Source organism: Lissotriton vulgaris, chromosome 9 (genome assembly GCF_964263255.1).
Source record: "Lissotriton vulgaris chromosome 9, aLisVul1.2, whole genome shotgun sequence".
NCBI lineage: Eukaryota > Metazoa > Chordata > Amphibia > Caudata > Salamandridae > Lissotriton > Lissotriton vulgaris.
The window spans coordinates 551269140-551290702 of record NC_141697.1 but is presented as its reverse complement, the minus strand read 5'-3'; the positions used below and the strand labels follow the sequence as shown (position 1 = coordinate 551290702).

General features: G+C 41.1%; 1 protein-coding gene across 1 annotated transcript in view; it reads right to left on the bottom strand.

The window, feature by feature from the left end:
* Positions 1 to 21563, bottom strand: part of LOC147691768 (solute carrier family 22 member 6-A-like) — a 407661-nt gene that overhangs the window by 195229 nt on the left and 190869 nt on the right. Inside the window, exons 4-5 of the mRNA XM_086939479.1 lie at positions 9982 to 10150; positions 8357 to 8480 (exon numbers count right to left, since the gene is read on the bottom strand). Coding sequence (XP_086795605.1) covers positions 8357 to 8480; positions 9982 to 10150 — 293 coding nt within the window. The remainder of the gene's footprint in view (positions 1 to 8356; positions 8481 to 9981; positions 10151 to 21563) is intronic.

The following is a 21563-nucleotide window of genomic DNA, read 5'->3' as shown; positions in this document are numbered from 1 at the left end:
CTACGTTCGAATCTTGGCATCAGCTCAACATCCTGTGAGTCCAGGCAAATCGCTTTGTCTCCCCGTGCCTACCACAAATGAATGTGTTCTTCTGTAATGTAAATTGTGCTCATGCCATGTTGTCGAGTTCACGCTATATAATATTGCAAGGAAAAATAAAGTAGGGAAACTCGAGTTCACACACTACTGAACGCGCACTCTGAAGTGCATCAGCAGTGCACTGTGAATCGGAGCGTTTCACAGGCCTGTCACAGATAAGAAATGCTATCAAAACGAAATCCTACAAAACAATATACTACTGGCCGGCAGCAATTCATACCCGGACAACGTCCGGACGGGCTGCTAGTATCATATATAAGAACACTGCAAGAGTCTTCACCTCAGACATTCAAGCTAAAAAATATATTGATAAATTGAAAACTTAATGAATGACAGTGGTTCATTTCCATCTATCTGACCTGATATTGTTAAAGTAGTAAGGAGGGCTGTTAAGGATGATTTAAAAGGGAAGGCACTGGGAGTCAATATTAGTCTAGAAGGGTTCACAAGGGGGCTTCCCATTTAAAAGGGGGAAGAAAGGGAGAGATAAAAAATGTTTTTTAAAATGAAGAAAGATAATTTTGCAAGACGGTGGCAAGGGGGGCTGACTCACAGGCTCCATCATATAGATCTCTGGTCTGCTTGTCTCACAATGTAGGTGGGGAGGGGACAGGGGATGGGTCCTGTAAGAAGGGGGCTGGGGGGGCATGGTAGTGGGATTGTCCCCCCAAGGGATGGGCTGGAGGTAAAAAAAAAAACACCATTGTACGAGGAAACCAAGGAGGGAAGGCGAGGAAGGGAAGCAGGGATAGAACACTGTAGAAAAACATACTTAGCATGCAAATAGCAACAATAAATATATGTGGGCTGAATGAGCTACGGAGGAGCTCAGGATGCTACATGCTGACGTTGTCTGCATGCAAGAAAAGAATATTGAGGGGATGAGTAAAAATCTTTTGGAGCAGTTGGGGTTTCAATTGATAGCACATACCACACAGGGGAACAGAACGTGTCGGGTGGCGATATTGGCCAGGAAGGGAAGGATTATATTCAAAACTCACTCAGCTGATAGACTAGGTCTTTGGTTAATTGTTGAATGCCACTTGAAGAGATTTAACATTACACTTTGTACAATTTATAGAGCTACGGGGGATGATCCTGAAGTGTTTCAGTTTCTTAACTTAGAACTGGTCAAGTGCCCTCTACCAATCATTGTATGTGGCAATTTAAATATAAACGATATGGGGGCTATGGAAGGGGAACCCAAGTAATTATGCAGGTCTGAAAAAAAAGTACATCAGGCCCTTATTCAAATGATGCAAGACAATGGGCTTTCTGATGATTGGGCACAACTTAAACCACAGGAAGGGGTAGCACATACTTCTCTGCGCCACTTAAAACTGTAGCGCAACTGGATTATTTTCTGGTCTCGCATTGCTTCCTTACAACTTGTACCATTAAGAAGTTTCCCTGGGCTATGTCTGACAACAATCCCTTGGTCATGGAGATAACAGGCATAGTGGTGGATGTGTTGGAGTGTAACTGGACATTTAAGAGGGCCCTGCTTTAAGATCCTAATTATTTTCAACATATGAACAAATGGCTTGGGGAATTCTTGGAGGTTAACAGGGGCAGTACGAGTTATGATATGGTATGGGATGCTCTTAAAGCAGGGGTTAGAGGGGAAACCACAAGCTACTCTCTAAATCGGAATAAGGAAGTTAAACAATGTTTAAATACCATGTACAACACTATGCTGGATATAGAAGAAGAGCTGGTTATATCCATGGCCAATGGGTTAAGCATAGAAAGGCTTCTACAGAAATTGGTGTTAGTAAAAGTTGCGGCTGGAGAAATTGTGGCATAAAGATCAGCATAAATGTTTTTGGCTTAGAGGCAGTCGTACTACGAATATAGCAAACAAGTTGGGTACATGCTTGCCACTAGGACAAGACAGAAAATCACCGGGGGTGACATCATGGAGGTCAAAAACCAGAAGGGCGAAGCAGTCACAGAGATCAGGGAAATGTGTAGGGTATTTCAAAGGTACGATGAAAATATATATTGGGAAGAGGGACAAAGGAGCCAAAATATCTTAAAGAATATTTGGATTCGCTTACTACTGAGATATTCTCACAGGAATATTCGAAGGCCTTAGAACTTATATTTACAGATGAGGAAATTCAAAGTGCCCTCAAAGAACTCCCTTCCGGCAAGGCCTTCGGACCTGATCAAATCCCATTAGAATTTTTGTAAGTATTTTTTCCAGTTTTGGGGGATGACTTAATAACAGATGATGCGCCAAGCACAGAAAAGGGAGGTATCCCCAGAGTCATGGGCAGAAGATAACAAATGTATCTTCTTAAAGAAAGGGAAGTTCCCAATGAGGCCAAATCTTATAGACCCATTAGTCTTATGAACAGTGACTTAAAGATTTGTTCAAAGATTTTAGCAAATCGCTTTAGTATCATCATAGGGAAAGTGATCTCACACCGACAGCATGGGTTCATCCCGGGCAGAGGAACGGCCGAACATATTTGTGTAGTTATTACCATGTTTGATGGCTCTGGAGTTACTGGAGACCCTATGGCACTCATCTTCCTTGACGCAAAGAAGGCGTTCGATAGGGTCTCATGGGATTACCTATGGGCCGTACTCGAGAATGTGGGGAAAAGAAAGGGGTTTATAAAGGCCATACAGACACTGTATGGAACACTGCGGACCCGACTCCAGTTGATGGGTGGACAGAGTGAACCTATTTTTATCACACAAAGGACAAGACAGGGGTGTCCATGTTCACCCCTTCTATTTGTATGATTTTACATATATCCCCTGATTAGGAAAATTGAGGCAAACATGGGAATCCACCCTATCCGATTGAACGGATCCGAAATAAAAATTCTAGGCTATGTGGATGACCTGGCAATAACAGCTGCAAATCCGCTTGAGGCTTTAACGGAAATAGAAAACGAGGCAGAGTATTTTGGGTTGATATCTGGCTATCAGCTTAGCCGAGAAAAGACACAAATAGTAATCAATAGTAAACTTATACTCACGGGTGACTGAATGTGCAACTTATCTCGGGATCACGATAACCTCAGAGTTGTGCGAAGTTGTAGAAAAAAACCTCACCCTAGTTATACAGAAAAGTAAAAAGATCAGAAAAGGCTCAATAATTAGCATCTTTCGATTGTGGGATGATGTAACATTATTAAAATGATATTTCTCTCAAAGATTATATATCTATTTAGAACGATAACCCTAGCATTTGAGAACCACTAGTTTAAGGAAATAGAAAAAATAATTAACAGATTTTGTTTGGGCGCAAGGAAAGACTAGAAGAGTCCTTAGATATATGTCTTTATCCAGGGAAAGAGGGGGCTGGGCTGGCCCAGACCAAAAATGTATTACTGGGCTGCAGCAATTCAATCCTTTCAAGGGCTGTTGGGAGGGCTCAGAAGGATGAATTATTATTCCCCTCTGTTTGGAAATCCATCACTCCCAGAGATATTTCATGATGGGGTTATGTTGCTTTGGGATGCACTGGGGGTGAGGAAGATGGGGGATTTGCTTGATTCAGATGGTATAATTCCATTTGAGATGGCTCAACTCTTTTTTAACATTGATCGGGGGGACTTTTTTAAATATCTCCAGATACGTAGTTCCATCACAAGGAAGAAAGAGGGAGAAAATGCCTTCACTAAAGACCTAGTTATGGAAGGAAATAAGAAATCCAGGTGGCTGTACTATTACCCAGATTTATGGTGGGCTAGGCAATTACTGGTGGATGATTTAGATAAGTATGGTGAGAAATGGCAGCAGAAGCTGAATATTGAAGGGGACGAGTGTATGGCCTCACCTGAGCTTGGCCACACAGTATTGAGGGTAGCTAGTCTACAAGCACAACATAAAAATAAAATGTCACTATACTACACGCCAGTCAAGATTGCTCAATGGCGTGGTATGAAAGGGATTCCATGTCCCCGCTGCCATAGTACAGATGCAGATATAGTTAATATGTTTGCATCTTGCCAAGCTGTAGATCCTCTAAAGGGAGCCATGGAAGAGTTCCTGGCGCACACCTTGAAGATTCAAGTAAAACACACAGCCGTGTTGATGTTCATAGGCGTCGCCAAGAAAGGAACACCATTGGTACAACATGAGGTTTTCTTCTTAGCCATGGCTGTAGTAAGGATTTACATCCTATCCACCTGGGTGGATCCTGGAACCCCGACTTTTTAACAATGGCTTTCACGGCTCTTAGCTATGTATAATCTGGAAAAAGGTTTATATGAGAGGAAAAGGTGGAAGGCTCAGAAGCTAGGGAAACTGATCTGGAGTGGAGTGGAGTGGAGTGGTGTGGCTCACTGGTAGTGGAGTGGTGTGGCTCACTGGTTAGAGGCGGCAGACCCGGGAGCAGAGGACGGCCCGGGACCAGGGTTCAATTCCCGATGCGGCAGGGTCGTGGACCAGGGTCAGCGGACTCGATAATTCTCACCTCGGTGCCTACTCTAACCAGGGATCAAACTCGGCAACTCTGGGCATTAGCTTGCCTCATCTCCACAATGGCCCCCCACATACGCCGGGGATGCCTGGTTTCACCTTGGAGATACCCAGTAGGGACCATCTCACAGGGAAAGCCAGGACGGGTTCCCCAGTGGTCTACTGCGCAGAGATACTCCTTCGGGAGTCGATTCTAGCGCATTACAAACCCACAATTAATTAATTAATTAATCTGGGCTCCTATAAATGTGTGGAAAACTAGAGTCGAAATCAATCCACGCACTATTTAATGAACTTGGGCTGTCAGGGTTTCATATTTATCATGTGTAATTTTTTGCACACTCTTATATAATTAAAAGTATGTATAATGGTTTTTGTTCCATTATTTATTCTATTAATGATAGAGAATGCTTCCTCGTATGTTTATTCATTTACAAATCTATTTTGTCGATGGTGAAATAAAAATAAAACATTTTTAAAAAGGAGGCAGTCTCGGCTGAAGAGCTCCTCTGTATAATTTCTACTCCTTGAAAATAAGAGAGTATGGAAGTTAACATCTCTTCTGCTTAAGATAGAAAAGAATGTGAAGAGCAAGATGAAGAAGATGAGGACTTACCACTTCCAAAAAGTTGCAAAATCTATATATGTAGCAAAAAAAGGGCACGGGATATATAGAAGAAGGGTTCACATGGCAGATTATCTGTTCCAAAACACCTGAAAACCATACATACAAGCATGTATCAGAGTATGATAAGGTAGACAGAAGGTGGTGCATTATCATCACCAATTGGACTATCTGTAGGATCCTTACCACTTGACCAGAACTTTACCATTCTCAATGTTTCACCAAAAACTGCAAGATATGGTGTCTCATTGTGGAAAATGTCATATGCTGTTCAAACTAAGTATATTTTATGTTGCCCATTTGTTGGATGCTGTCAAGAGGCATAATTCTTAATATATTTTTCTCCTCATCCTTCCGTCTTCTATTAATCTTTAAACAAAAGTAGATATTAGAAAATCAAATATAGAAGACATTTCACTTCAAATTGCATACTATTAGATTACATATTATGAGCAACTGAAAAGCTACAAGCTGTGTGTAACAAGATCTGCAAGTGTCTGAGTATGGGTGTCTAAATGGGTATGTAAGTAATTGTATGGTTTGGTAACTGGCTTTCTTAGTGAATAGGTGTGCAACTGTGTGTGCAACTGGCTCTATTAGTGTTGGATACATAAGTGATGTGTGGGTGTGTGAATGGATGGATAACTGCTTGTATCACTCTCTGAATGGCTGTGTGAGTGGCTGAATAGTTTTTTAAATAGGTATGAGAGCGGCCGTATAGGTGGGTGATTCATTGTATAACTAAATGTATGAGGATGTAAGTGCATGTGTAACTGAGTGACAAGAAAAAGCATACCCTATGCACACACTTGAAATGTAAAAATTGGAAACAATGTTCATATGCAATAGTCAAATGTGATACAGAGAAACAACAACAGATTGCAAATTGTGAAGATGAATAAATATTTGTCAATAAAGAAGTCTTGTTCTCCTTGTTTTATTCAAACACAGCATGTGGACAACCAGCCGACACGTGTTTCATCGCGTTTTCGCGACTCTTCAGGGCTCCAATGGTTGTGTTTGGTCTTTACGGTCGCAATTCCGGTGATATTTCCGACCCGGAAGGGCCCAGGACCATTAGAAGTTAATTGCGAGGTAAAGTACAATGCTTGCAAGCGAGTGCGCTTGTGCTGTGTCGCCCGGGGGAAGGATAGTAGTGTCAGTCTTTATTTATCTTAGCTTCTGGTATGCCGAAAATGGAACGTAATTTTCCGTAGCCTCGTCCGGACTTGGTGTCTCAAGGGCGTTGTGGATTCTTTTCCTTCTTCTCCCGGGTCTCCGTTGTTCGAAGTGCGAACTGTAACTGAGTGACTGAGTGCTGGGTACATGAATGTCTATTTAGGTTTGTGAGTAGGTGTGACATTGCCTATATGGGTGTGTGAATGACTTTGTAACTGGATGTATAGCTGGGTAAATGGGTGTGTGAATAGTTTATGGGTGTGTGAATGAGTATGTAAGTCACTGTTTGGCTATATGAGCGCTTTTGCAGAAGTGTAACTGGGTGTGTAAGTGCCTGCTTGCCTGTATGAGTGGGTGCAAATTACATACTAATAAATTGCATGCCATCAGCAAGCACACGCATTCAGACTGGCTTTAAAAAATAACTATAGACCTGATTTAGATCTCAGCAGAAATGTTACACATTCACAATGGTGACAAATATCCCAAATAATCCTAAATAAAGGATTTATATTTCGGTGGACAGGATATCCATCCGCCGAGATCTAAATCAGACCCTATATATTCAATATAGCAATTCCTCACCCAACTTTACTGCTCACTATGGGGCTTATTTACAAGCCCCCTGGGCCGCTGGAGCGTGAATTTTTTGTGATTCTCCAGCGGCTCAGATTACAAAATCATATCTTTGAGGCCACGCAAATCCACTATTTGTGGCTTTGACTGGCCTCATAGATATGGAGTAAGGCAAGGCAGTGCTAGTTGCTGTGTTGCCTTACACTGGGCTCATGAGGCGTTGCAAATGCAAAACCCATGGATTTGTATGCAGCCAGAGATTTTCAAGATCATGTAAACCTGGGAAAGTGCCAAGTCCTCAGCTACCAAGGGGGTGAACAGGGGTTATTTTAGGAGTGTACCCCTTACCCTGACTGGACGCAAGGGTCCCTATTTGTCAAGGATACCTAACTCTGCCAACTAGAGACCCCCAAATCTAACAGTCACGAATAACCTCTGCAAGTTCATTTGTTTTACTTGATGAGTTTATACCTTTGTTTTTCACTAAGGGCCTGATTACGAGTCTAGTGGTCCATGGATGGCCATACTCGCAGTGGCTTTGTTCCGTCTGCCGTATTACGACTCCCTGACGATGGCGCGATGGATGGGCATTGCAATATGCTGAGCGGGACTGGTACAGTCCTGCCGAGCATATTACAAGTTCCTCTCACCACCAGCCTTTTCATGGCGGTGAGCAGCCATGAAAAGGCTGGCGATGGGGGAACAGGGCACCCATGACCCTGGCCATGGTGGTGCATTCAGGGGTACAGAACATGTGCCTCCCTGTCTGCTTGCACTCCCTGTCCCATCACAGCATGGACTTCACAGTCCATGCAGTTCAGAATTTTTTTTGTCATTCCCATTGTGGTGCCCTTTTTCGTGGCACCGCCATCGGAAAGGCAAAAGGACTATCTGCCTGCACGAGTTAAACTCATAATCAAGCGGGCAGTCTTTGCTGTGCCTGCGGATAGCTGTCGCACCACAGCCAAAATCATATATTGGCCCAAAGTACAGATGTGTGTGCACATTGGCGTTTTATACAGCTGAATTGAAAATATTGGCCCATGTTAAAATAATTTACCATACAATATTTTGCTTTTTAAGCTCCTTTTACATAATAAACATCATCTTCTAATTCCCTCTAAGAACTCTGGTCGTTGAGGGTTGCTTAACTCTACAAATTCAGTCTGTTCAACAAAGGTACCATATTCCCATATTCTATATTGCAGTAGCCTATGATTTTGCTTCATTTCGATATTTTCTTTCTCAGACTGCTGGAAATGATCAACAGCAAGTTGACCGACTAGTACCAAACAGGTCCCTTAACAAAAATACACATCGGTTAGCTTTGCCATTTCATATTCAAGAAAAGTGTGATCTATTGGCTTTGCCAATAGTGGTTTGACCTGTACAAGAAACATCATTGTGTTGCCTTTACGTGTTACGCCTGCATACCTCCAAGGTAATTTTTTCACCTTCCTCTCCTTTTCCATTTATTTTCGCCACCCTCTTCAATGTCCTGAGAGCAACTTCCGGTTTTCCTGCTACGATCTGCCAACGGGCTGACTCCGCAAACCACCTGCAGGAGAACATGTAAACAGCGTCTTATAAAAATATCCAAGCCCAAAACATAACACATTTATGTGTGAATGTCTGACCATTTGCAAGCCTTAATGTTGAGATGTCTCTCTGAAAGAGATCTTGCTCCAAAGTTAGAGATGCTTATAGTGCGGCAATGTGAGCTCATCTGACTCATCTACTATTCATTGTGTGATACTGAGAGAACCTCAGAGTTCGATACATGGGCTTTGTGAAAGTGTCAGTGGTACTTACTGTGTGACAGTGAGTGGGTCTCAGTTTCAGGTATACTCATTGTATGAAAGTGAGTACGGATGTCAATTAGAGATAGCCAGCGATGGCAGCAGCTACTCATTTCCTTGGATATCCGACCCACTGCCCTTGATTCCCTTGCATAAAGGCATGATGCCAGTGACTGGAACAGAAAGTGAACCTGAAAGCTGTTTGCTTTCCTGAAATGTGGACTCTACACCCATCCCCTAGCCCAGAGAATAAAATAGGAACCTGTTGAGTTCCCGAAGGTGCGAGAAGAGGTAAACTCTCTGACCTTGCTGATGGTGTATTAGGGTCTGATGTCACTTTAGCTATCCCAGAATTTTGGGGCCAGATGTACGATGTAAAATTGCATGCGCAAACAGGTTTGCGACCCGTTTGCGCATGCAATTTTAGTCTGGGCCATGTACTTACACTATTTTGAAACTCACAAATAATTTGCGACTCTCAAAATATTGTATTGCGACTCGCTATTAGGAAGTAGTTTTCCCTTCCTAATAGCATCCGCAGAGCCATGTATGAATGTTTGGCGACTACAATTGCATTTGCAAAATACTCGCAAATTACTGCCCTCTTCAAGAGGGTGGTAATGTATTTGTAAATGGGAAGGGATTCCCAGGGGACTTCTTCTCCTTTGTGACTGGCTCCAAATATATTTCTTAAGGGCAGGCAGTGGTCCCAGGGACCACTGTCTGCCCTTAAAAAACGAAACTAAAACTTTTCATTGTTTATTTCATTAAATGCATCCAATTTTCCTTTAAGGAAAACGGGCTGAATTTTTTTTAAAAAGCTGCTTTATTTAAAAGCAATCCCAGACATGGTGGTCTACTGAGCCCCGCAGGTCACCATTCTTGGCAGGGCCTGTCATTCCCAATGGGCTCGCAAACTGCGATATGCACATATTCATAAGCCTCGCAATTTGCAACCCTGTTTCGGAATTGCAAACAGTGTTAAACACACTGTTGTACATGCATAATAGCGCCTCGCAAATTGCAAGTCGCAAGACTCGCAATTTGCAAGGAGCTATTTTGCACGTTATACATCTGGCCGTTGGTGAATCAACATTCATGAAAGTGCTAGTGCACCAAGATCCACAATATTAACTTTGGGACACTGAGCGTGGGATGAATTAATATGCGGTCTCCGAGGCTCTGACATTTCTCCAAAGGCTAGCATGCAGGGGAAAAATGCAGGACATTGTGTATGTTGATACAAACATGGACACCTACCAGGAATAGAGGAAAAATATAAAATACGGCAGTGAGACACCCAGTTGCAGCCAGCGCCAGTCTCTGATTGCATAAGCCATTCCCCCAAGGCTTATCTGGCCAATGGAGTAGAAGTACCCATGGATCGACGACACAATTGTTCGGAGATGATTGGGGATCCATTCCATAGCTGCAGGAGTCACCCAAAAAAGACACAAAGAGGAAAATTAGGCGAATTCCTGTGACTAGACATTCCAGTGGTGGTAATGCAGAAGCTGTAGAGAGTACCAAATGCTGCATCTGTTGGCCATTATGAGCACCATTCCTGCTATCAAATCTGTTGCTAATTTGATGTGTCTTTTATCAGAAGTAATACCACAACTTGTACGTTATCACTCTGCAGAGATGATCCTCCCAAATGGTAGAACATGTAATAGTATTTGTATTCCTCTAACAACCACCTCCTCAGAATGCAGATTTCACCCACACCCCTGTATAGAATATCATGACACCACTCCTAACTTTGGCATCCTGGGAGATCTCAATATATGGTTTGATAAATGTGATCTCTCCCAGAACTTAAGTCTACCCATCAACCTCAAACCACTCAATTACCACTAGCTTACTTCTGCTGTGACATAATGAGGGCAGGAGCATAACCCAGGCTCCTTAATGTCCCTACGGTGTAGGACTTCCAAACACTTCAGGGAGCCTGAACCATCCAGGCGGCCCCATATAAGTGATGTTTGAGGGCTATTGGAGACTCAGGGTCCCCTCATCATATTCCGCAGGATTGGAGGAATTATTTTGCACTATGACACTGGATGAGGATCCTCAATATCATATTTGCCTCAAAATATTTTATATCAGTCAAATGTGTACATCTTAAAGGAGGAACCTTAGATTAGCAATGGCGCTCATCCATATCATTCTACTTCCAGAAGCACCCCTATAGGCGTAATCTCTTTGCTAGTACAAACTTGTAAACTATCCACACCCTACCCAGGAAGGAAAAGAAATTCAACCACCACCTCTAATTTAGAAAAGCAATACAAGTGTGGCATCACCCAAAATATGACTCCACTCTCCCCAAGAATAAACTCCATGTGACATTTCTAGTGACGAGTCTCCAGTGCTTCTGAGCACGGTAAACAAATGATTCTGCTGCCAGATGGCTTTTCAATATTAGGTTTGATAGTCCTACTGGTTGGGCGTTATTGCCATTATTTGGTTATCCTAATAAACTTTTCTTTGAGCTAAAAATGGTTGTTTCCGGTTTCACCACTGTATGTATTCCCTATCATATTTACTCTGTTGACCACAGTGGCACCTGTATATAGCATGCAGGACTGATATATGCAGAGCAACCCAAGAATGGGATCACTTTCATAAAAATCTGCAGATTTGTGACATTAAATATAATCTCAGGATGTTTGAAGTGAAATATAATAGATACAATGAACCAAGAAAAGTTCAAAATCTGAAGTCTATTTGGGGTGTTGGAGGGCATTTAGGGGTGAGATGGTCAGCTGACCTAGCAAATGTAATGGTTTGCAAGGATGAACCATCCACGATCACCTTACAAGCATCTATTCTGGAAGGCCAAATGATATACTATTCCTGTATGATGAACTGCTGAATATACGAACTAAAGATAAACCTAATCTAATGCTTATCAGAGTGACATGTGGTTTGCTAAGGAATGTCAGAGCAAAAACAAAATGATTTCCAGTTAATCATGCTTAGTGAGTGTTGGGAATGGCCTTCATGCAGGGCTATTCCAAAGTTTTTTCTTGCTTCTTTCTCCTATTTTTCCTAACTAATTTTTCGTTGGCTTTAGGACTCTGATCGCTTTACCACTGCTAATCAGTGCTAAAATGCATATGCTCTCTGTGTAAATTGTAATTGCTTATCCATGAATGGCATATTTGATAAACTGGTAAGTCCCTAGTAGTGGGCACTGTGTGTGCTCAGGGCCTAAAAATCAAATGCAACTAGTGGGCCATCAGCACTGATTGTGCCACCCACACGAGTAGCCCTGTAGACGTATCTCAGAAATTGCCTTTCCTTTTACCTGTTTGAGGATAGCATCCTTTTCCATTCCCACTTCCCATTCAACTTTAGATTTTCCAGGAATTTCAATAAAAGATATGAACTCTTCTCCACTCCTGACTTCATCCCCTTCCTTACAAAGAAGTCTCGAAAGGCTATCTGCAACCCAAATTCTGTTTCCAGGCACATGTTCAATAGAGAAATTAAACGCTTTGAGGGCCAATAACCATTTGGCAATATGAGGGGTCGTAGTGCCCCTACCTTTGGTTGAACAAAACAAAATCAAAGGCATGTGGTAAGTATGCACAGTAAAGGATAGGTCTGATTAAAAAATTCTATTGACCAGTGGCCCAAGTACAGGCTAATGCCTCCCGTTCTACTGTAGAGTAATTGCATTCAACGTCTTTCAATGTTCGGAAAGCAAATGCCACAAGCTTCTTCGTCCCTTCCACAGCCAGCATCAAAGCAGCTCCAATACCACTAGCATCTGTGGTTAAAATTGTTTCCCCATGTGTATCAAAATTACCCATGAGGGAGCATTTATTATTGCTTCCTTGGTTGTCTTGAAAGAATTTTGGCACACTTAATCCCAGCTGAATGAAGTTCTTAAGAAGGCTTCTTAGCGGGGCAGTGAAATCTGCAAACTTCCTTCCAAACTTCATCATATACTTTACAAATCCTAAAAAGGACTTACGTTTGTCTTTATTAATTGGAGCAGGCGCTTCCCTTACTGCTCTGGATAAATCAATTTTTGGTTTGACCCCTTGTCTAGATATGGTGTGACCTAAATAGTCGACTGCGTCAACTCCAATCTGGTACTTGTCTTTAAATGCTGTAAAACCTGCATTCTTAAGAGCATTTAACAACTCCCTCGCATTATTTGTGTGATGAATATGTGAATCTCCATAGATCAATATGTCAATCTGAAAAAAAGGACATTTGAGATCTTACCCAAAATGTTCTGCATCACCCGCTGAAAAACTGCAGCAGAAGATGCAAGGCCAAATAGCATACAGCAAAATGTAAATGCATCAAAAGGTGTTATGAAAGATGTAAGCAACTTTGAGTCAGGATGCAATTCTATTTGACAGTAAGCCACCAATAGGTCAAAAACACTGAAAATGTCTGCTTTACCAATTACAGTAATCATTTCATTTATATGAGGGAAACGGAACCTGTCTAGACAAAAATTTGCATTTAAGTCTCTGAGGCAACACAAAGACGCAGGCCTCTACCTCCCAATTTATAAGCTATCACAATTTGGGGCAAGTTGCAAAGGATTTCCATTATGTTCTATAATTCTGTGTTAAACTAACGTATTCACCGCTGCTTTCAGAGGTTCCTGCGTGTGATGAGGTACCGGTCGGACTTCTTCACATGAATAGTATTGTCTTTCAGCTTGAGTTTATGTTGGAATGGTTTCAAGTGACCTACATTTTCATTGAATACTTAAGGTACTTCATCACTGATTGTGGAAATTTGGCAGAGATTGCTGTTAGCATTTGGCTGAAGCCATCTTGTTTCCGGTAGCCATCTTGTCTGACCATGTGCTCGCCATGTGCTCCTTCCTTCTTCGCTGTTGCTTGCCCTTGTACTTTGCTCTAAAACTGGCTATACTTAGCCCATACTACTCTGCACATGCTCAGACGTGTCTGTAGCTGCCCATGCACCTGCTCTAGTCTGTTACTGTCAGGATGTTTTAACTGAAGTCAGCAACTCATTGCCCCTCCTTCTTTGTTGACTGTGCATTCTCTCTATGACCATTTATGTATGTAACTCTTCCTATGTGAACTTGTAGCGCCTCCTTTTGAGCTCCTGTGTGGGTATAAAAGACCCATGGTTCTTCTACTCCTTGTGCTACTTCATACACTGCCGAAGGGTGTTGTGTGAATTTAGTTCCACTTCATGAGGTTTATTAAACTATTTTCTTGATATTTCAGCCTCTGTGCCAACTTCTATTTATTGGTCTGAGGACTTGTGTGCAGAGAAGGACGAACCCCTAGCATGGGTAATTCTTGCTGAGGCCTACTTCTACATGATTACCTGAGAAGCACTGCTGGACCCCTCCATAGCCAAAACAGGCTCAGTACAAATACATGATGTCACAGCACAAACAATTACAACGCATGCTTTTACAACAGGGTTTTTACATAGCAACTACATTACATCGCATGACTTTACAACGCATGCAATTACAACACATTTTTTTAAACAACCATTACAATGCATTACATTACAACGCATATCATTACAACGCATAATTATTTTAGGTCAACAGTAGGGTAAGTGCTGGATAGTGTAAGGGCAAAAATTACTATTCCCACTCCAGTGAGTGCAACAATAGGGTAAGTGTTGGATAGTGTAGGGGTAAAAGTTACTGTTCCCACTCCAGTGAGTGCAACAGTAGGGAAAGTGTTGGATAGTGTAGGGGTAGAAATTACTATTCCTATCTACTACAAAACCCATACCCACCCTACTTTCCTTATAATGTGTTGTAATGACATGCGTTGTAACGGTATGCATTGTAATGGCATATGTTGTAGTGACATGCGTTGTAATGGCATGCGTTTTAATTGCATGCGATGTAAAGGCAGTTGCGTTGTAACAGTTAAGTTGTAAAAACAGTGCAATGTAATGACTGCGTTGTAATAGATGTTTCCAGCTCAGTACTGTTGGTATTGAGTTTAATCCCCAAATCTTTTTGGTGTGCCAATCTTAACAAACTGGATCCATTCTTAGATATGTTAATCTTTCCTTGCATTTTCCGGTCCTTAAAAGCTATTTGTATTGTTAACATGCACTCTGTATGTATTTATTGCTTATTGAGCGCAGCTGTCACCCAAAGGGTATCCTGGCGCTGAGGGTATGAGATCTGTGTTGAAACCCCCTGGTTCCACATCAGGTTGACTAAGAACATAATCCTTCCCCTGAAATCTTTCCTTGAATACCTTATAGTCAATAAGCATGTAAGGTGAACACGAGTCAACACACACTTTAAATTCGACCCCATAAAATAAAGTGCTACACATAGGATACATTTTCTCCTTCCTTTCAAAATTACCCTCAAGCTGGAACACATATTTAATGTCCCCCCCTTCACTTATGTTCTCTATCATGTGTAAAAAAAAAATCTCAATGCTAAAATTCTTACATAACGTAGCATAAATCCACTTTTGTTACATTTCCCACACACTATAGACCAGGCAGGGCAATTGGGGTTGTTGGCTAAGTGATTAAAGTTTCCACAACGAAAGCATTTAAGCCTTTCTTTTTTAACTTCTTCAAAATAGTTCCTACCAGGAGGTTCACTCCCTTTTTTGCTATCTCCCCCTTCGCCATCGTGTGCTTCCATATTAAACTTATTTTATACGACATGCACTTACTCTGTGCTATTACGCTGCTTCATCTCCTTTATGCACTCAGCTGTATGTTCTACAGTTTTTGCAATTGCAACAGCCACTTTTAAATCAGGGTTCCCTGTAAGTAATTCCTCCTGTATCTTAGGGTTATTAGTACAACGGACCCGATGATCCCTGATGAGACTATCACATAAAGTGCCAAACTTACAGAGACTTGCCAGTCCTCTCACAACCACATGTAACCTATTCTGTTTTACCTTGTACTGTTTCCCCAAAATGCCTTTCTAATTTACGTAAAGCAGATATATAGACATCCTCCTCAGCATCTTCACCTTCAGATTCACTTTCAAGTCCTACTTTGCCTAGCTCAAAGAAAGTAAGAGACTCAGTCTTGTATTGCTCCAAGTAATCTCCAGTTTATCTAGAAGAGACAAATAAACTGTATGGTAAACCAAGACACATAGGACCCGATCAGAGGACCGCCAGACTTGTGGGGGCACGGCAGTCCAGCCACCAATACACTGGCAGTCCGACCGCCCCAATAAGTGTTGGGTGGTTGGACCGCCGCCGCTGCCAGGGAACCGCCGTTCCCTGGGAGTGGCATGGCAGGGTAGAGGCTGTAATATACTTGGCAGGACATATTACGAGTATCATCTCTGCCGGCGGTGTCATGGAGGATCCTACACCAGGAACACCATGGCTGAGAGGAACAAAGGGGGCCTTACTGGGCCCCCTGTGCCTACTCTGCATGTGAATGCACACAGGGGAGCATAACATTTGCCCCCCTGGGTGCATGAACACCAGTGCCTGCACGACCTTATAGCCCATGCCGTGCAGGAACCTTGTGTGGCGTTCTCATAGTGTGACTTTTTCAAAGACACCACTGCCTTTGAAAGAGGCACCCCAGCAGGATCGCCATGCGGCCCGCCCGCTGATCACTTTTAAGTCATAATCTGGCAGGCGGGCGGCAACGGTGAACCTCAGGGTGGCTCATCTGCTCCTGCACTGCCGTAACCCATAATCCGGCCCATACCTAGCTAAAGAACAAGAACAGGATCATTGGGAAATCTAGTCCTTAACAACTACACGGGGATGTTCGACCCCTCGCCAAGCGCACAGCAATACCTAACCCTACTCCATAACTAGAAAGAAAAGAGGCTCTTTGCCCTGAGGAGAGGACGTTGTATATTCGTAAATGAAACCATTAGTAGCTGAAATGCAGCAACCTTGTGTAAATGCATGTGCGGTGCCATTGAGAATCTAAAAACACTTTATGTTGGATTATTCCTTATTTAATGCTATAAAAAACACAAAAAATAAATTCAAATTCAAATTCTGTTGACCTCACCAGTGTTGATTACGTAGCTGGTGTATAGAAGGCATTGTTTTTGCATTTAAACGTAGGAATTATGGTGTCCGAGCATAAACTTTGAAGAAACGTTTGAAGAAAGATGAGAAATAAAACATTTAAAATGGATTAAACTTGGTTATTTTGGTATACATTTGATGATTGACACATTGTGGGTCTGATGGTTGTCATATCCTGTGTTCTGGTGCATTCTGCATACGAGCTATGTAATCGACTACACATGAGAGTGCTAATGGGACTGAGCCTTCATCAGGATAGCACACCAAAACTCTGCCTTTGAGTTTATTCGTTGACAATTCGGGATTACAAGAGGGATGCAGTCTGCCATTCATGTAAACACTGATTCATATACTGTCCATCAATATAGACTGCTCTCTAGCATTAAACACGTTTTCAGGACAAGCCTGGATAATAATATTCTCTCATGGACACATCATCATAAAATGTAAAATTGGGGTCACTCAGTACACCAGCAGGAATCATATTAAATGTCAGCATTGAAAATCAGCTATTTAGATGGGGCATTTTACGATTATGTTATTGTTTGAGTTCATCAGGCTACATATATTATACATGTTTAAAGCGTCATCCTTTTAGAATTTTATGTTTCTGAGATTGGAGGGTTTTTTAATTGTGTAATTTCAATATAATTAGTAATTTTGGGATGAAAGCTCAGTATGTCTTAAGTTTATTTCTTCTATGCCACTCAATCGCAAGGGGGTTCATGCATTTTGCATAGCTGCCAAGGTTTCAGAGTGCTCTGTGTGAAATTTTCATTATTTCTATGTAATTATGAGTCGCATTTCAAGGACCATGAGTGATACTTTCTCGCAGGCAAAATCAAGCTATGAAGACGAGGGAATTATAGAAATGTCAGAAATCACACCCATTTGAGCATAGCTGCTAAAGTTTCAGATTGCGAATGTGTGACATTTTCATAGATACAGAAGTGGCGGCTGCCAGGAATCGGGATGGGTGAGAGGAGGTAAAAAACAAAAACGTCCCTGTATTCGGAGTCTCTCCTCTGCCGTTCCTCCGTCATCTCTCCAGCCAGAACAGGGAAGAAGGAAGCACCTGGCTCCCAGGATCCCCTGAGCCAATCACAACGCTGCAATGCAGTGTTGTGATTGGTCTGAGTGCTGTGGATGGGCGCTCAGCCAGAGAATGGGGTCTGGGCGTGTTCTCAATGCAGACTATAATGCAGCCTGCATTGAGAACAGGGAAAGTGTGCATGAATGTTTCAAACATCCCTCCGCAGTTTGGGAGTCCAAAAGCAGAGCAACCTCGCCCCGATAAAGCTGCAGCAGCAGGGAAACATGAAATGATAATTGTTGTATCTTAGTATCTTCTTATACATTGCTTAATGTTCTATGTTGCTATGCTATGCTCGCTGGATTCTAGAGTGTGGAATCCAGGGAGAAGATGAAGGATGCACAGCTGCTGAAATGGTTGGTCCTTGTATGCCTCTGGGGTTGTGTTACTGAATAAACTACTTTTCCACTTCTACCCACTGTACTTCAAGTCATTTCAGTGGCCACGAGGATGGGATCGATTTAAAGGTTCTACAGGATCGACTTGAAGATTCTACAGGATCGATTTAATGAAGAAATTGGCTTGATGCTGATCTCCTTACAACCCCTAAGGCAGTTGTAACCTTCAACTTACAAGGTACCTGATGAACATTTTACCTGATGAATATCTTAAACCTTTTTTAAGTCTATTTTTTTTGCAACATCCTCCTAATCTTTATTACAAGCAACTTGAAGTTTTACTACGTTTAACTATTTTAACTTGATTGATGACTACTTTCCTTCACGTTATCACCGTTATTCTTCTTTAAAAGAACTATTTTTGCCTAAAAGCGACGTCTTTATTTGAAGATTGTTACCTTGTTATCACACAAGATTCAGCTTTATCCCACGCGCTGTGTTATTCTTCAAATAACGTACCACGCGCTGCAGTTCCAGTCCCGCTGTGTTATTCTTCAAATAACGTGCCACGCGCTGCAGTTCCAGTCCCACGTTCCGTGTTATTCTTCAAATAACATGTCACGCGCTGCTGTTTGTTTTCCTTCGTCATAGCGCACTGCATCGCGCTAAACCTGGAAATCCATTGTTGTGTCCCTACGCTCTGACGCATAACAAATACAAACATCATCGCGTCTCTACGCTCACGCTTTTGACGCACTGCAGACGTACGGCGGCCATCTTCAATCACCATAACAACGTAAATCGGAGCATTTTCAACAAATCCCTTGTACTATTACAGCAGTTTGCCACAGCCATCGTAAATTTTTAAAACTTTTATTTTCAAAGCTATAAGACACAAATTACTAACAAAGAATTACTGGATAAGGTACAAAAAATTTCAAACTTTGATTTTTTTTTCTCTGAAAATTAACAAACAATTTTGGTGCATTAATTTAAGATATCCACTCATGTGTAGTGTGATAAGTGAACTTCAGTTATCTTGACAACGGTGACTACTTTAGTTATTTTAATTTATTTTTTTGTGAAGTGTAAAGCGTGGAATATTCAGACTACGGTGACTACATTATTTGTTTTAGTCTATTTTTTTCTCTCTTCTTTTCATATATATTTTGCTTGTGTTTTAAGTATTAATTCAATATGGATGTTACATCTTCTCTTGCAGCTCCTCCCAAATTTTTACAGAGTCCTGGCCCTCCTTCTATGAATTGGGAAGATTGGTCAAAATCGTATGAAACTTATCTTGAAGCTATTGGTGGTGATCTATTTTTGCCATCTAGAAAATTAGCATTGTTAAAGCATAATTTAGGTGTTGAAGGGAGGAAAGTTTTAAAAACCTTACCCGTGATTAATAGAGTAGTATCTACAGTTATTGACACTCTTGATGAGAATAGTGAAACCAGTGAAACTAGTTCTAATGACACTTCGGTAGATGTTTATTCTGAAGCTTTAAAAGCTTTGGAAGAAAACTATGGGAAGAAAACTAGTATTGTTGTAGAAAGACACAAATTTTTCTCTAGAGCACAGCTACAAGGAGAAAATGTCCAGCAATATGTAGCCTGTTTAAGAACTTTAGCCATTACCTGTAAAATTAAAGATTTACATGAAGAAATAATTAGAGATCAATTTATTAATAGAATCAAAAACATTAAAATTCAAGAATGTTTACTTGAACTCAAAAATCCTTCTCTACAAAAAACCCTTGACACAGCTAGGAAAATGGAAAACACTTCTCATTATGTTAAAGAATTGAATTCTTTGCAACAAAAAGATAGAGATGAGTCTAGTAATGTTAATGCCATTAGTAATGGTAATAGAAAAACTGAATTTAGAAATGACAACAAAGATGTGAAATGTAATGTTTCCAAGAGCAAAACTAATTTTAACAAACGAATTTGCTTCAGATGTGGAAGTCAAAAACACACTGCAGATTTTAATAAATGTCCAGCTACTAAAGTCACTTGTATGAAATTCAAAAAAATAGGTCATTTTGCTAAATGGTGCAGAAATGGTGATAACAGCAATTGGAAATGTTCTGTTAATCTTGTTGAATCTCAATTGGATAGTGAGGATGATGAAAACGAAGACAATGAAATTAATATTGAAGTTATGGTTGTGTATGATGACTCTGTAAATGATATTGCTGAAGATTATCAACCTCCTAATTGTAATGTGTTGATAAACCATGACAATATGGCACTTTGGGCAGATTCATGTTCACCTTACACAATTATTGATAAATGCATGTGGGAAAATGGGAGCAAACCAACTCTAACATCCTCTGATGCTCGACCCAAAGGATATTGTGGTATAAAATTACCTATGTTGGGTTATTTTAATGCTCAGTTAACCTGTAAAGGTAGATCTTGTATGAGCAAAGTTTATGTTGTTGAACAAGGACGAGCTCTGTTAGGATGGAAGGATTTAAAAAAAATGGGGTAAATATTGAATCCCAATCATCCCGATCAAATACTGTTATCTGATGATTATGATGATCAAGTATTGATAACCAATGACAATTCTTCTTCTAAGTGGGAATCTATTTTTCCCAATCTTTTCAGCAAAAATCTTGGATGTTTAGTTAAATTCGAACATAAAATTATCCTTAAGGCAGATAGCATTCCATCTGTTCATAAAGTTAGAAATGTGCCATTTGCTTTATGGGATTCATTAAGAGAAGAGTTAAACAGATTGTGCAGTGCTAAAGTAATTGAACCTATTGAAGCTTCTGAATGGCTTAGTCCCATTGTTTTGGACCGAAAACCTAATGGCAAAATCAGGATGTGTGTGGACCTGAGAGATTTAAATAAAAATATTTGGGTTGACCGTCATCCTCTTCCACATATTAATGAAATGATATCCATCATCAAGGATGCCATGTACTTTTCATCTATTGATCTATCTAATGAATGCCACCAGATCAAATTACATGCAGAATCTAGACATTTAACATCGTTCATCACACCTGAGGGTGCTTTTCAATATCTTAGAATGCCGTTTGGATTAGCATCTGCATCTTCTGTTTTTCAAAGAGTCATGTGCAGTATTTTGAAGGATGAAGCAAACGTGAGAGTATTTCAAGATGATGTTCTTATTTGGGGTAAAGATTTATCTACTCACGAAAAAGCATTACATAGTGTCCTACATAAACTACAAGATGCCGGTTTGACTGGGAGTGGTGAGAAATGTAAATTTGGTGTTAAACAAATTGATTATCTTGGACACACCATCTCCAATGAGGGCGTTAAGCCAAAAATGAAATTGTTGGATGCAATTGAAAAGGCACCTCATCCAATCAACAAAGATCAATTACCATCATTTTTGGGACTTGCAGAA